This window comes from Odocoileus virginianus, chromosome 2 (genome assembly GCF_023699985.2).
Source record: "Odocoileus virginianus isolate 20LAN1187 ecotype Illinois chromosome 2, Ovbor_1.2, whole genome shotgun sequence".
NCBI classification, from domain to species: Eukaryota; Metazoa; Chordata; class Mammalia; order Artiodactyla; family Cervidae; genus Odocoileus; species Odocoileus virginianus.
This window is the reverse complement of record NC_069675.1, coordinates 69,012,571-69,027,277: the sequence shown is the minus strand read 5'-3', so window position 1 is coordinate 69,027,277 and position 14,707 is coordinate 69,012,571. Positions and strand designations below refer to the sequence as shown.

Genomic DNA, 14,707 nt, shown 5'->3' with positions numbered 1-14,707 from the left:
CGCGCTCGCGAGGGGCGGGGTCTTGGGTCGGGCCGAAGAGGGAGGGGCTGCCGTGTGGGTCGCGGGGCGGACGCGCGCTCTGGACGCCGCGCGGGGCAGCTGACTGCAGCTGGCGCTTCCCCGAACGCGGTTAGTGGCCCTAGGGCAACCTCGCTGGAGCTAAGGAGTGGGCTAGAGTGAGGGTGCGGCGGCGGGGCCGGGCGAGGAGCTCGGCCTGAGCCTAGACGGTGCCCCCCCACTCTCTTGTCCCGGGCCCCCGCGCTGCAGCCCATCCTTCGCTTCCCGGCCCGGCCAGGTGCTTCCTTTGCGCCCTGCCCTCAGGGTCCCCTCCCTGTCCCGGGCGGCGGAGAGAGGGATGAGAGGCGGTGTAGAATGGGGACTGGAGTGGGGCGGCCGGGTCCCTCTCCCTGGCGCGCCAGCATTTCTGCCCCACAAGCGCCAAATAGAACGATCCCGCCTGTGATCTGACCGGTGCCTCCCTTAGTGGGACTCCCTCCCTCCATCCCACCCCAAGAGGTGGGCGTCGGAAATAGGGCGGACCCTCCTGGAATCAAAACCCAAACCGTGGGACTTGGGCCAAGTGGGAAATCACCCCCCGGATGTCAGGGAGGGGGGAAAGGAGGAAGGGCTGGCTGGGAGCGGCAAAGGGGGTCGTGTGGGTGGTAAGCAGAGTGGGCCTCCCAGGAGAAAAAAAGATGACAGTGGGTAGATGTCCGAGGGTCTCTCGTGAGGGGAGAGGCAGGCCGGGGCTTTACAACCCTCTGCCCAGCCCAAACCTACTCCCCCTCACTTCTTGCTTTCCCTCAGCTTCACCATAAAAGGGAACGGCACTAAGCCAGGCTGGGGCCGGGGGCTGGGCTGTTGCTCTGGAGCTGTCAGGGGTAATGGAAGCCAGTTGCTTTGCGGTAGAGGGGGGCCAGGGCTCAGGGGACGCCTCTGGTTCTCTGAGCCAAAGAAAACTACAGGAGCTGCTATGGGGCTGGAACAGCTGGGTGAGGGGGCTGACTCGCTCCCTGTGTGCACAACGAGCTAAGGGTGCACTCACTAGCCGGGAGTGGGCTTCCCTGACTTGGGACCATCAGCAGTTTGTCTTCCATGGTCCAGCCCAGTGACTCCTAAACTCCGTCTCTGCCTTTAGCAATCTGTAGTTCCCCGGCCTCCCCTACCTCATCACCCAGCCCCCACCCAGTATTTCCCAGAAGTTTCCTATTTAGAATCCCAAGCCCATGTTCCCTGCACATAACAAAGTGAAACCCCAGCCGTGTACTCACTCCCTCACGTGTCCCTCAGTGAGCAGTCTGTTCCGATCTCTGCTCTGGGAGAATGAGGGTCTGGGTCTTAAGGGATTACACACGTTATGCTTTGCATCTCCTGGAAATTTAAAGCAGATCCAAGTGCAGCCAAACATTTAGATCTACTGTTGAAACAGAACTAGATCCTAGAAAGTACACTTTCTAGACTGTAAAGAACATGAGGGAAGACCTTGGAAGTGCTTCAGCTTCTCAAGGCTGTCCTAAAAAACCAGCTGACCCGGGTGAAAAGTAAACTAGACTCTCAGAGCTGAAGGGGGCCTTCAAGGTCATTTTATGAGGCAGGAAACTGAAGCCCAGAAGGTAATTGATTTGACCAGATTTCTACAAATGGCTAAAGAAGTGTCCCCTGATTCCTGCTGCTCTGTTCCATACTCCCTGTCAGGTAGCAGACTCAGTAGATTGGCCTAGGGTCAGGGACAAGCGAAATAGGATTTGTTTTTTAGAATCATCCAGAAATGTCCTTCACCTCCCAGAACTTCCTGTGCCTAGTTCAGCGAGTCTTAATCAGCCTTGGATGGGTCAGTTGGCTTAGTGCCTGGATGAACTTTTTAACCAAGTTAAAAATGGTCTCCAGGGACTTCCCTGGTGGTCCAGTGGTTAAGAATCTGCCTGCCAGTGTAGGGGACACAGGTTCAATCCCTGGTCTGGTAAGATTTAGCATGCTGCAGGGCAACTAAACCTGCGTGCCGCAGTTACTGAGCTTGTGTACTGCAACTACTGAAGCCCACACACCTAGAACCCATGCTCCGTAACCTTAAGAAGCCACCACCACGAGAAACCCTCACACCACAACAAAGAGTAGCCTCTGCTCACCGCAACTAGAGAAAGCCCGAGTGCAACAACAAAGATCCAATGCAGCCAAAAATACATACATAAAATAGGAATGGTTTCGAGGACTAAGCTGTGCATGCATGCTAAGCCACTTTAGTCGTGTCCAACTCTTTGAGAGGCTATGGACAGTAGCCCGCCAGGCTCCTCTGTCCATGGGATTCTCCAGGCAAGAATACTGGAGTGGGTTGCCATGCCCTCCTCCAGGAGATCTTCTCGACCGAGGGATCAAACCCACATCTATTTTGTCTCCTGCATAGGCGGGTTCTCTACCGCTAGCACCACCCGGGAAGCCCAGGACTAAGCTAGGAACTAACAAATTTTGAAAAAATCTTAGGTGAAAAAGCATGAGGGAACTGAGTCAGGTGAAGCCTTGTCCTGGGGGGAATCAGGGGAGAGAGATGATAGGGGGACAAAGAGTGGGGAAATGTGGAGCTAGGTCTCTGTGATTAATGTGACATTTTCAAGAAGTCATGGTCAGGATTAGGCTCAGGAGTGAAAAAGCAACAAGACCTGGAAAAGAGGACTGGGTTCTGAGTCCAAGGAGGTTGGCTCCTAAATATGACACCTGTGGGAAGTGTTGGAAGGAAAAGGTAAATGTGTGTAATTGTGCCGGAGTGGACCTTTGCCTAAGAGTCCCCACAAGCTGGAATTCCTCTCTGGATTTGTATGACCCAAGGCCCAGTTCATATTATTCCCCCTTTTTTCCTCCCACCATTCAGTCTTTGGACAGAGGGCGGGTAGCCATAAAATGCTCCTTACTGCCCATGCCCCTGTTTGTCCTGGCCCTGATGTAGGAGCTCACCGCTGTCAGTGATGGTTGACTGAATGAGTTAGTCCCCTGCTGTAGCCAAGATTTCCCATTGGCACTAGACCTTTGGCAATTTCCTATCTTGGAGTGGTTATAAAATAGACCTTGTCCTACTGCCCCAGGGACGCTTAGCCTTTTTTGGTCTCAAGAATTCTCTTGCCAGTCTCTGGAAATTTATGGCTGCCTATCAATACCACCACTGCCGCCACTGCCTTCCCTGAAAACTTAGTCTCCGGTGTAGCCGGCTTGTCCCACCCCTCAGGCCTCCCCAGTGAACCCAGGAATTGTCCCCCTGCTCCCCCGGCAGTGAACCCAGAGCCACTGATTTCTTTGCGATCTCATAAACATTCATGTCAGTCCCTAGATTTTGGCTCCTAATTACAGGACTAAACAAAATGCAACCTACTGCCATTATATCTCAAAGCTAGCATTTTTAACTTGACACACTTAAGATAAAACATTTTTTTATTTTTTATTTTATTTTTTAATTTTTTTTTTTTTACAACAGATTTTTTTAACTTGAGGGGTCAGGCAAAGGCATGGGTGACAACTGGGTAGTAACAAGATGGCTGGGATGACTTCAGGTTGCCAGAGGCTGCTGAAGGGGAAGCAAGCTGGCTTCCTACCAGGGCCAGAGCCAGGGCCTAGAACTTATGCGGAGACCAGGGACAAAGCCGCAGCCTTCCAGTGAAAGTGACTTTGAAATCAGGACCTTCTGAGAGATCATTTCCTTCAAGTCTCCCTAGGTTTGGGCCGCTCACCTCTCAGGAACAGCCACAGATTTCCATTTCCAGTGGTTCCAATGTTTGCTTTCACCATCATGTCTTTTTGGCAACATTTCTGCCAGTCATCAGGATCGTATTCTGGGCCATAGGACCCCAGGGGTGCATCATTCAGAGTCACATTGACATGGTGGCACCCATTCTCATGTGTGTGTTAAGTCGCGTCCGTCGTGTCCAACTTTTTGCAACTTCTTGGACTGTAACGCACCAGGCTCCTCTGTCCATGACATTCTCCAGGCAAGAATATTGGAGGTTTCCATGCCCTCCTCTAGGGGATCTTCCCCACCCAGGGATCGAACCGTGTCTCTTATGTCTCTTGCATTGGCAGATGGGTTTTTTACCATCAGCACCACCTGGGAAGCCCTACCCATTCTCATAGTTTCCAACTATTGCCCTGCAAATGATTCTCAGAATCAAGACCCACTTTGCTAACCATCTCCTTTGGATGTTTATTTCCATCAAGATAAGTTGTTGTTGTTCAGTTGCCCAGTCATGTCCGATTCTTTGCGACCCCATGGACTGCAGCATGCCAGGCCTCCCTGTCCCTCACCCCTGGAGTTTGCTCAAGTTCATGTTCATTGCATTGGTGATGCTGTCCAGCCATCTCATCCTCTGAAGGCCTCCTCCCCTTCTGCCCTTGATCTTTCCCAGCATCAGGGACTTTTCCAATGAGTTGTCTGTTCACATCAGATGACCAAAATACTGGAGCTTCAGCTTCAGCATTAGTCTTTCCATTGACTATTCAGGGTTGATCTCCCTTAAGATTGACTGGTTTGATCTCCTTGCTATCCAAGGTACTTTCAGGAGTCTTCAGCACCACAGTTCAAAGGCATCAATTCTTTGGTGTTCTGCCTTCATTACAGTCCAGCTCTCACAACCATACATGACCACTGGGAAGTTAATAGCCTGGTTACTCTCCTCTTAAACTTGGAATGCCCAAACTAAGATCATCTTTCTTCCCTTCAAACCAGCTCCTCTTCTCAACTTTCCCATCCTGGCTCAAACCCTGGAATCTTCTCCCTTCATCTGGCCCCTCATTCCCCAGGCACTCACCAAGCAGCCACAACCTGCTCTCCCAGGCTGGCATCACTTTGCAACGTAGAATTTGGAAGGGACCTGAGATGACAGACAGACAGCAGATCCCCAGTGGAGTCAGGGGATTCATTCAAAGTGATAACACTACTTAGAGGAGAAGCCGGAACCAGCATTCTTGTGCTCTAACACCCGGTCCATTGCTCTTGCTGAGAATATCTTCTTTCTGTGTGTGTATTCGCCCCCATATTAAAAACTTGTAACCCGAGCTCTTAACCAGTCTTCTGAGCCTCTCTCTGATTTTTTCCACAATCGACTTTCTGACACAGAGAAGAGCTAACACTTATGTAGCATTTACCACATGTCAGGCACTATTCCAGATGCTTTACATGGATTAACTGAATCCTCACAAACATAGGAAGGAGGGGAGTACTATTATTCCCATGCTACAGATGAGGAAACTGAGACAGACAGCTTTTGCCAACCTGAAATCTCTCCCCTCCCCTTGTCCCTGTGGTTCACTTTTCCCTCCAACACAGAACAGGTTCTCTTTCTTCCAACAGCTCTTCTCTGACTCCCTGCAGCAGTCAGCTGTCTTTCTCCTCCTCTTAGCAAGCACAGCATCCATCTCTCTGGCCCCCTGGCCTTCTGTTCGTCCAGCCTGTGTTTGTTCTCTCTTGTGTCCTGTCCCCCAACAGGACCAGCTGCTCCTTACTGAGTCCTTCGTGGGCCTTTGCTCCCTGGGCACCTCGTTCAGCACCCACACCCCGCACTCTGGCCTGCTTTCAGTTTAGTACTTCTGCCTCTGTCTCCCAAGTGGCCCACCATGCAGGGAAACCTGGACAGAACCCAATGCTGAGGGCCAGATGGTGAGGGGGGCCAGCTGACGGATTCGAACATCTCATGAGGAGCCTGCCGGACAGGCTGGTGGTTGAGTCAACTTCCTTGCCTGCCTCAGAGGCTATCAGACTTGGCTCCAGGATAGGGAGTGACTTCCTTCAGGCTAAACAGATAGGGCCCAACTCATCTCCCTGCCTCCCCTCCCCCACTCATGGCTTTCACCGAGACACGCCTGACACCTATGATCACTTGGCCTTTGGAGTATGAATTCTTTCTCCTCTTGCCCATGTCCTCTCCATTCCTGATAGAAGCTGCTCTCCATTGCCGGACTCCTTTTTTCCTCTGGCTTCTCTGAATTTCCTGCTGACTTCAGTGGAGTCCTTCTCCTTTTGCTCCATGGTCTAGTAGCTTTTGCTCCTCTCCTCTTTCCTCCCAAGCCACTGACCTGGGTACTATTTAGATTCTAATCTGAGCCGTACTCTTGACTTGCTGTGTTACCTTGGACAAGTTACTTTCCCACTCTGGGCCTCAATTGTCACATCTATAAAAGGAGGCAGCTGGACTAGATGGTGAGTGGCGGTTCTGTTGAGCCCCTGCAAGTTCATTCTCCCTTTTACAGCTCTCCTCTCCACCTCTCCTAGGTCTCCTCTCCCAGGGGGGCCCTGCCCTGGCCCCGGGAGAGCTGTGGCTCCAGCTCCCGTTCCCTGGGCCTCCTCCCCAGCTCTGGCCCCGGCTGTGCTCCATGTGGCCTGTCTGAGAGGCTGGCCCCAAGCCCGGCGGCAACTCCACATTTCTCTGTTTTTCCTTTTTTTTTTCTCTCTCTCTTTCCCGGAGTTAACAAGAAGCAGATGTGGCGCACGATGGTTGGAGAGGTGGGGGGAGGAAGGGGGAGGCTGGACCGCCAGCCAGACAGGGGGGGAAGGGAGGGGAGTGAGGGAGAGAGAGAGGCGGGAGGCCAGGGCCCGCCCCACAGCCACTCTTGCGCCTCTGAGCAGCCACAGGGGCAAAGCCCTGTCACCCCCAGGATCTGGTCACTGGGGAAAACGAACAGCAGAGACCAGAGGAGGGCCAGATGGAGCAAGGGGGTGGAGGCCCAGGAGGCGGCATCTGAGAGGGCCAGGGACCAGGCGCAGGAGGCCGGGGTGTGAGGGGGGGGCACAGAGAACAAACTCCCCTCAGAAGTGGAGAAGAGGAGAGCGGAAGGAATCGAAGGAGGGACAGACAGGAGTCTGAGGAGGAAAGAGAAGGGGGAGAGGGGTCAGGCCAGGCAGCCAAGGAGGAGGCGTGTGGCTGGGGGCTGCCGGCAGGAAGCTGGGGACAGGACCTGCTGTCCCTCAGAGTAGCGGCATCCCCCCCACCCTCGCTCCAGGCAGAGGCGCCAGTGGTCAGGCCAGGATGTGCCTCTGAGGGCCACCGCGGAGCGCCCCCACCATGGCCCCCGGAACCCTCTGGAGCTGCTACCTCTGCTGCCTGCTCACCACCACTGTGGGGGCAGCCAGCTATCCTCCTCGCGGCTACAGCCTCTACACTGGGAGTGGCGGGGCCCTCAGCTCTGGGGGCACCCAGGCCCAGAGTGCCCCCCGACCTGCCAGCCGCCACAGGTAGGAGTCTGGGTCTCAGCCCAAGGCTGGAGGTAGGTGGGAGGGTGGGTGTCCTGGCCCCTGGCTCCGGATACATTCTTCTGGGCTGTCCACATTAGGGCAAAGGAAGGGGGAAGAGGAAACCCATCCACCAGGTGGCTCTTCGCATGCCCGCCTTCCTTCAGGGCCCCCTGGAGTAGATAGGTACCCCCCCACCCCCATCTAACCTCAGGGGGAATCACTTCCATGTTAGGTGCCCAGGGAAACTATCCTGAGAGCCACGGGCCAGGCCTTCCTGTCACTGCCAGCCCACACCAGCGTGGGAGTCTCAGCAGACCCCTCATCCCATGCTAGGGCTCCCTCAGCCCCATACAGTAACCCATGCTTCCCACACCACTTCTCTGCTCCTTTCCTTTCTCCAGCGGACATGGACTGGAGGCTGGTTTTGGGGGGGATACAGAGGGGGGGCCAAGAGTGTAGAACTGAGAGGCCTAGGGTGGGCAGGGCACATCAATGGCTTATTCTCTCCTTAACCCTGAGCTGGACCCCTGCCTGATCCGACCACTCCCCTGAGGGGTGAGGAGAAGCCAGGGGATCACCAGGGAACCCGGCCAGCCAGCTCACGCAGGCTACGCCAAGCTGGGGGTTGAGACAGAAAGGGACATGAATGAATGCGTGAATTCAGATGCTCCCCAGGCACCCCAGACATGAGGATCAACATCCCGTAGTTGTGGTTTTGCTTTCTGGACCTCTTGTTCCCATCTTGAAAAGTCTTTATCGCCTCCTACTACAGAGAAGTTGTGGGGGGTGGGGGTGGGGGGAGCTGTCCCTGGCAAAGCCCTGGCTCCCCCTGGTCCCCAGAGGCCCTTCATCTTGTGACCCTCTCTTAGCCCCTCTGGTAGCCCCTAGGCCTCCCCACGGGATGTGTGTTTCTGGCGCTGGGACCCATGTGGGGTTGTGCCTGCAGGAACTGGTGTGCCTATGTGGTGACCCGGACAGTGAGCTGTGTCCTTGAGGATGGAGTGGAGACCTTCATCAAGCCCGACTACCAGCCCTGTGGCTGGGGCCAGCCCCAGTGTTCCCGCAGCATCATGTGAGGATGGGTACTTGGTGGGGGCTAGGCTAGGGCCGCCAACCTGGGAGATCTGTACAAAGCAGGTAGCTAGGGGCAGGACCAGGGGCTTTGTTGAGAGCCATTTGAGGAGATGCTGAGGCAACTCTTTGGCTGGGGGGATACCAAGGGCAAACTCACTTGGACCACCCTGCCAGCCTTGGGAATGCGTCTTCTGGGCCTGGCCACATTCAAGGAGAGGAGTTCAAAGCTCCAGCACAGGACAAGGGGAGGAAGAACAGGGATTTGGCCTTTGGCCAACTGGCTGACAACTGTCAACTGAGCAAGGCCACATGCTGGTCAGTAAGGGGGACCCAGCCTGAGGGACAGACCTAGCCCACTAACAGCGGCCCATCTCTGAGGACAGGGGCCAGGATCACTGACGGTACAGGAGGAGTAAAGGGCCTCCCTCCGCCTCTCCCAGGTACCGCAGCTTCCTCCGTCCTCGCTACCGTGTGGCCTACAAAACGGTGACAGATATGGAATGGAGGTGCTGCCAGGGGTACGGGGGTGATGACTGTGCAGAGGGCCCTGCTCCGGCGCTGGGCCCCACACCCACCACACCGAGGCCCCGGGCCCAGCCCGCCCGCCCCAACCTTTCCGGCTCCAGTGCAGGCAGCCACCTGAGTGGACTGGGAGGGGAAGGTGAGTATGGGAGTTGCTGGGGAGAGGAATGGAGACAATGCTGGGGAAAAGCATGGGGCCAGGCTGCTATGGGGAGACCCCTGCTCCAGGACAGGGCTGGGGGCTCGGGGGTGGGGGGTAGTACGGAGAACAGAAGATAATGAGATCCCTGAGGTTCCTTTCTACACTTGAGAGCAAGAGAGAGAATGTCTGTGTGTGTGTGTGTGTGTGTGTGTGTGTGTGTGTGTGTGTGAGTGTGAGTGTGTGAGAGAAGAGAGATTGAGTGAGACCCAGAGAAAAGGAAGGCAGAGAAAGAGAATGTGCTCGCACACGCCCACGTGTGGCCAAGATACTTCCTAGTTGGGAACAGCTGCGGGAGGAAGGGGGAATTCCTTGGAGAAGCTTGGTCCAAGGGGATAGACACTTGGGACTACAAGTCCTAGCATGCACTGCAGCTGACTACAGGTCCCAGGCGCCCCAGTGGCCTCTAGAGACTGCAGGTCCCAGAATGCAGCAGTCCCCGTTGCCCAGCACTGCGGATGTGCTGTGTTGCCTGCCAGGGAGATAGCCGTGCTATAATTATGGAAACAGGAACTGCTGACTGACTCTTCCAACACTCAGCCAGATCCCCTGCAGCTTGCCTTGGAGTTGTGTTTGTCCCTGTGGTGGTGTGGAGAGGGGCCTCCCACATTCACATTTCACTCACCCTGCGGAAGCGATGTATTGTCAGTTCCTTTTTTTCAACTGCAGAAACAATTTCCATAAAGTTAGGAGGCATTCTGGATGATGGAACCATATTAAACTTGTAATTCATGGCCCAGTTAATTAACCTCTCTGGTCCTCTATCTCCCAGTCTATCAAATGGGAAGAGCTAATGGGCTTCCCTGGTGGCTCAGATGGTAAAGAATCTGCCTGCAATGAGGGAGACCTGGGTTTGATTCCTGGTTTGGGAAGATCCCCTGGAGGAGGAAATGGCAACCCACTCCAGTATTCTTGCCTGGAGAATCCCATGCACAGAGTAGCCTGGCGAGCTACAGTCCATGGGGTCGCAAAGAGTTGGACATGACTGAGTGACTAAAACACACAATGGTATTTGTGCAATGCAGTTGTTATAAAGCGGAAGGAGTCATGGTGCATATTTGACTGAGAGGCATTCAGTGAATGGAGTTTCTTTCCATCTTTTCTTTTTTTGGGTTTTGCTTTTTCTTTCTTTCCATCTTTACTTGCCCAGGTCACCCAGCTAAGGAATGGCCAAATCAGCTGGGACCTCTGCCCTCTCGCTGGAGCTGGGGAGAGAAGGTCCCTAGGAGGTAGGCACTGAACTCTGCGGTCCAGCCCCTTAGCCTTATCCCTCCCCTTTTCTACCAGGTCCTGGGGAGTCCGAGAAGGTCCAGCAGCTGGAAGAGCAGGTGCAGAGCCTGACAAAGGAGCTGCAGGGCCTTCGGGGTGTCCTGCAGGGACTGAGCGGGCGCCTGACCGAAGACGTCCAGAGGGCTGTGGAGACGGCCTTTAATGGGAGGCAGCAGCCGGCAGATGCAGCGGCCCGCCCGGGTGTGCATGAAACCCTCAATGAGATCCAGCAGCAGCTGCAACTCCTGGACAACCGCGTCTCCACCCATGACCAGGAGCTGGGCCATCTGAATAACCATCACAGCGGCGGCGGCAGCGGCAGGGCTCCGGACCCGACCCCGGCCCCTCCCGGCCACAGCGAGGAGCTGCTGCGGGAGCTGGAGCAGCGGCTGCAGGAGTCGTGCTCCGTGTGCCTGGCGGGGCTGGATGGCTTTCGACGGCAGCAGCAGCAAGACAGGGAGCGGCTGCGCGCACTGGAGAAGCTACTGGCCTCCGTGGAAGAGCGGCAGCGGCACCTCACGGGGCAGGCCCTGGGCCGCTGGGCCCCTCAGGAATGCTGCCCTCCAGAGCTGGGCCGGCGACTGGCCGAGCTGGAGCGGAGGCTGGATGTTGTGGCTGGCTCGGTGACAGTGCTGAGCGGGCGGCGAGGCACCCACCTGGGAGGAGCATCTGGGCAGGGCGGCCACCCACCAGGCTACACCAGCTTAGCATCCCGCCTCTCCCGCCTGGAGGACCGATTCAACTCTACCTTGGGCCCCTCGGAGGAACAGGAGGAGGGCTGGCCGGGGCGTCCTGGGGGGCTGGGCCACTGGCTGCCTGCTGCCCGGGGCAAACTAGAGAAGCTGGAGGGGCGGCTGGCCAATGTGAGCGGGGAGCTGGGTGGGCGGCTGAATCAGCTAGAGGAGCAGGTGGCAGGGGCAGTGCAGGCATGTGGGCAGCTCTGCTCTGTGGCCCCCGGGGAGCAGGACTCCCACGTCAGGGAGATCCTCAGTGCCTTGGAGCGCAGGGTGCTGGACAGTGAGGGACAGCTGAGGCTGGTGGGCTCAGACCTGCACAAGCTGGGAGCAGCTGGGGAGGCCCAGCAGGCTGCTCTGGAGCAACTGCAAGGGGCGGTGGGCCTGCTCCACGGTCGTGTCGATGCGCTGGGCGAGACGGCTGCAGAGTTCACACTGCAGCTGAATCTCACAGCGGCACGGCTAGGCCAACTGGAGGGGCTGCTGCAGGCCCGGGGGGAGGAGGGTTGTGGCGCCTGCGGAGGTGTCCAAGAGGAACTCGGCCGCCTGCGGGATGGCGTGGAGCGCTGCTCCTGCCCGCTGTTACCTCCCCGGGGCCCTGGGGCCGGCCCTGGGGTCGGGGGACCCAGCCGTGGGCCGCTGGATGGCTTCAGTGTGTTCGGGGGCAGCTCAGGCTCAGCCCTCCAGGCCCTGCAAGGAGAGCTCTCTGAGGTCATTCTCACCTTCAGCTCCCTCAATGACTCACTGCATGAGCTGCAGACCACTGTGGAGGGCCAGGGTGCTGATCTGGCTGACCTGGGAGCCACCAAGGACCGCATCATCTCTGAGATCAATAGGCTGCAACAGGAGGCCACAGAGCATGCCACAGAGAGTGAGGAGCGCTTCCGAGGCCTGGAGGAGGGACAGGCACAGGCCGGCCAGTGCCCCAGCCTGGAGGGGCGACTGGGCCGCCTGGAGGGAGTCTGTGAGCGGCTGGACACAGTGGCAGGGGGACTGCAGGGCCTGCGTGAAGGCCTTTCCAGACACGTGGCTGGGCTCTGGGCTGGGCTACGGGAAACCAACAGCACCAGCCAGACACAGGCAGCCTTGCTGGAGAAGCTGCTGGAGGGGCAGGCTGGCCTGGGCAAGCGGCTGGGTACCCTTAATAGCTCCCTGCTGCTGCTGGAGGACCAGCTTCACCAGCTCAGCCTGAAGGACCTCACCGGTGAGCGGGCAAGAGGAGGCACTGGGGTGGGGGCTGGGGCACAGGACCTTTTTCAAGTCTTCTCTTTCTCCTCCCCTGACCCTACAACAGCTTAGCCTTAACCTCGTTTACTTCCTTTTGGCTCTGCTCTGCATGAATCGCATACCCACCGCTGTCCCTGGGCTTGGCTTGTCCACAAGAGATGACCCAAGGTCCCAGCTCCCCACCCTCCTTGATGGCTCAGTCAGGCCTCTGGGTGGAGGTGGGGTGCTGCTCTGCCGCCTAGGTACCCAGTGTGGGCAACAAGGGGCCCCATCACCCTGTCCCTGGATCCACCACCTTCCTTGTCTTTTGGAAACTCGTTTTTATGGCTCTCCTTCAACCTAGTTTTGTCACCATAGGGCCTGCAGGTGAGGCTGGGCCACCAGGGCCTCCTGGGATGCAGGGACCCCCTGGCCCTGCTGGGCCTCCAGGACCTCCAGGCAAGGATGGACAAAAGGGGCCCATGGGGCCACCAGGTGAGCAGGCTGAGATCTTTGCTGCAGCCAGGGCTGCCACCCACCTGGGCAGCCCTGAGCTTGACTTTCTATTCTGAACTTGACAGAGAAGGGGGAAAAGGGTAAGGAACTGGGGCGCCTACATGGCTGACATTGACTAGGAAAGTAACTAGGAGATAGGATAGTCAGCGTGCTGGCTAGTTGACTGTGGGTGGCCTCCCTGCTGTGTTGAATACTGTGGCTGAGCCTACAAGGTTAGAGAATAGATCCCATCTGTCTCCCCCATTTCTGCTTTGGGGGTCTGCACAGCACCTGGCACAGTGGGAAAGCAGGTGTTTGCTGAGTGACTCAGCGAGAGCTGCCCTAGTTCTCACTGCTCCCTTTTCTCTCCCCACAGGTCCCCAAGGTGAACAGGGTAAGTTCCCCTCATTCAGTGCTGGAGGGAGGGGACCTGAACCAGGATTTGGAGGACGGAGGGCCTCAGGCAGCCCTGGGGGGTGGAGACTGAAGAGTAGAAGGGGGTTGCACTGAGCATCCACTCTGACACCCTCCCCCCACCCCAGGACCCGAGGGGGCACCAGCAGCCTCCGTGCCGCGGGTAGCCTTTTCAGCTGCCCTGAGCCTGCCCCGGTCTGAACCAGGCACTGTGCCCTTCGACAGAGTCCTGCTCAACGATGGGGGCTACTACGATCCAGAGACTGGTGAGCCTGGAAGTGGGCACCTGGGCGCTGGGGGGATTGCGGAGGCTATGCGGTGACATATCCCCATTCTTGCCCTTTCAGACAAGCTAGATCCTTTCATTCTCTGATTTGGGGAGACCCTGTTCTCGCCTTCATTTATTCCTTCTCACCACAACTTGGATTGAGGGGTGGGAAGGGAAGAGCCTATCCTTCCACAGCTCTTTCTGGGGGCCTGCTATTGCAGGCACTGTCCTCAAGTGCTGGGGATGCGGAAATGAACAAAAACACCGATTTCCCTGCCGTCTATGGAGCTCAGGTCCTGGTAGAAGAGAGGTAGAAAAGACCCAGAGGGTCCCTCCGTAGTACAGTTCTGGAAGGGCTCCCAGACGCCTTCCTGGCCCCTGCCACCTGTCCCCCTCCTCACTGTCACTCTTGTCCCCAGGCGTGTTCACGGCGCCACTAGCCGGGCGCTACTTGCTGAGCGCAGTGCTGACGGGGCACCGGCACGAGAAGGTGGAGGCCGTGCTGTCCCGCTCCAACCTGGGCGTGGCCCGCATAGACTCCGGTGGCTACGAGCCCGAGGGCCTGGAGAATAAGCCGGTGGCCGAGAGCCAGCCTAGCCCGGGCGCCCTAGGCGTGTTCAGCCTCATCCTGCCGCTGCAGGTCGGGGACACGGTCTGCATCGACCTTGTGATGGGGCAGCTGGCGCACTCGGAGGAACCGCTCACCATTTTCAGCGGAGCCCTGCTCTACGAAGACCTGGAGCTCGAACAGGCGTAGACGGCGGGGTGGGGAAGCGGGAGGGACCGGGTCCCACCCGCCCGAAGTGTCTACGCGGCCAAACAGCCAGCCAGGGGCGGGATCCCCGGGGTCTCGCCTGGGACGCGGCACCGACCCCTGGGGAGCCGCAGCAGAGGCGCCCCGAGCCGAGCGGCGTCCTCCCTATGATTGGAGTGCAGCGGGTCGGGGACTCTGGGGTCCCCTCGTCCAGACCGTTGGCCTGATCGCCGTCCCTGCAGGACCCAGACTGCGGAGGGGCCATCCTGGCACCCTCTGCTCCCCCAACTGGCCTCCAGGCCGAGTCCCTCGGCTCCAGGGCTCTCTCGAGGGGGCTCCGGCCCCCACCGCCATACTAAACTATTCAGGAATAAAGACACTTGGTTTTTCTAAAAAACACAAAACTAAACAAGCCGTCTGCTCTACTATGTGTTCATGGGTCGACAGGAGTACACAGGGGACGGGGTGAGGGAGCCCCCGACCAGGTTCTCGCCCTCAGCTCCGCCCGGAGTAGCTCTGCCCGGAGTAGCTCTGCCCGCACCTGCTCTGGACGCGCGAGAGCGAA

At 57.5% G+C, this 14,707-nt stretch overlaps 1 protein-coding gene across 2 annotated transcripts; it reads left to right on the top strand.

Moving 5' to 3' along the window:
- Positions 1–33: 33 nt before the first annotated feature.
- EMILIN1 (elastin microfibril interfacer 1) lies at positions 34–14,554 on the top strand. 2 transcript variants are annotated; one of them, XM_070450422.1, is made up of 9 exons: positions 34–129; positions 6,976–7,207; positions 8,154–8,279; positions 8,722–8,942; positions 10,290–12,209; positions 12,590–12,706; positions 13,083–13,100; positions 13,249–13,386; positions 13,808–14,554. In XM_070450422.1, the coding sequence occupies exons 2-9, from the start codon at positions 7,038–7,040 to the stop codon at positions 14,143–14,145; spliced, it is 3,048 nt and encodes a 1,015-aa protein (XP_070306523.1). In that variant the 5' UTR covers positions 34–129; positions 6,976–7,037; the 3' UTR covers positions 14,146–14,554. The 2 variants fall into 2 exon arrangements, with proteins under 2 accessions (XP_070306523.1, XP_020741935.2); XM_020886276.2 differs by lacking the exon at positions 34–129 and having other exon boundaries at positions 6,551–7,207.
- Positions 14,555–14,707: the final 153 nt, after the last annotated feature.

Excerpts from the sequence above, each read along its gene's own strand:
- EMILIN1 (XM_070450422.1), top strand. The coding sequence starts at position 7,038 with ATGGCCCCCGGAACCCTCTGGAGCTGCTACCTCTGCTGCCTGCTCACC. Across the intron at positions 8,280-8,721 it reads CAGTGTTCCCGCAGCATCAT|GTACCGCAGCTTCCTCCGTC; the intron begins GTGAGGATGGGT and ends CGCCTCTCCCAG. Across the intron at positions 8,943-10,289 it reads GAGTGGACTGGGAGGGGAAG|GTCCTGGGGAGTCCGAGAAG; the intron begins GTGAGTATGGGA and ends CTTTTCTACCAG.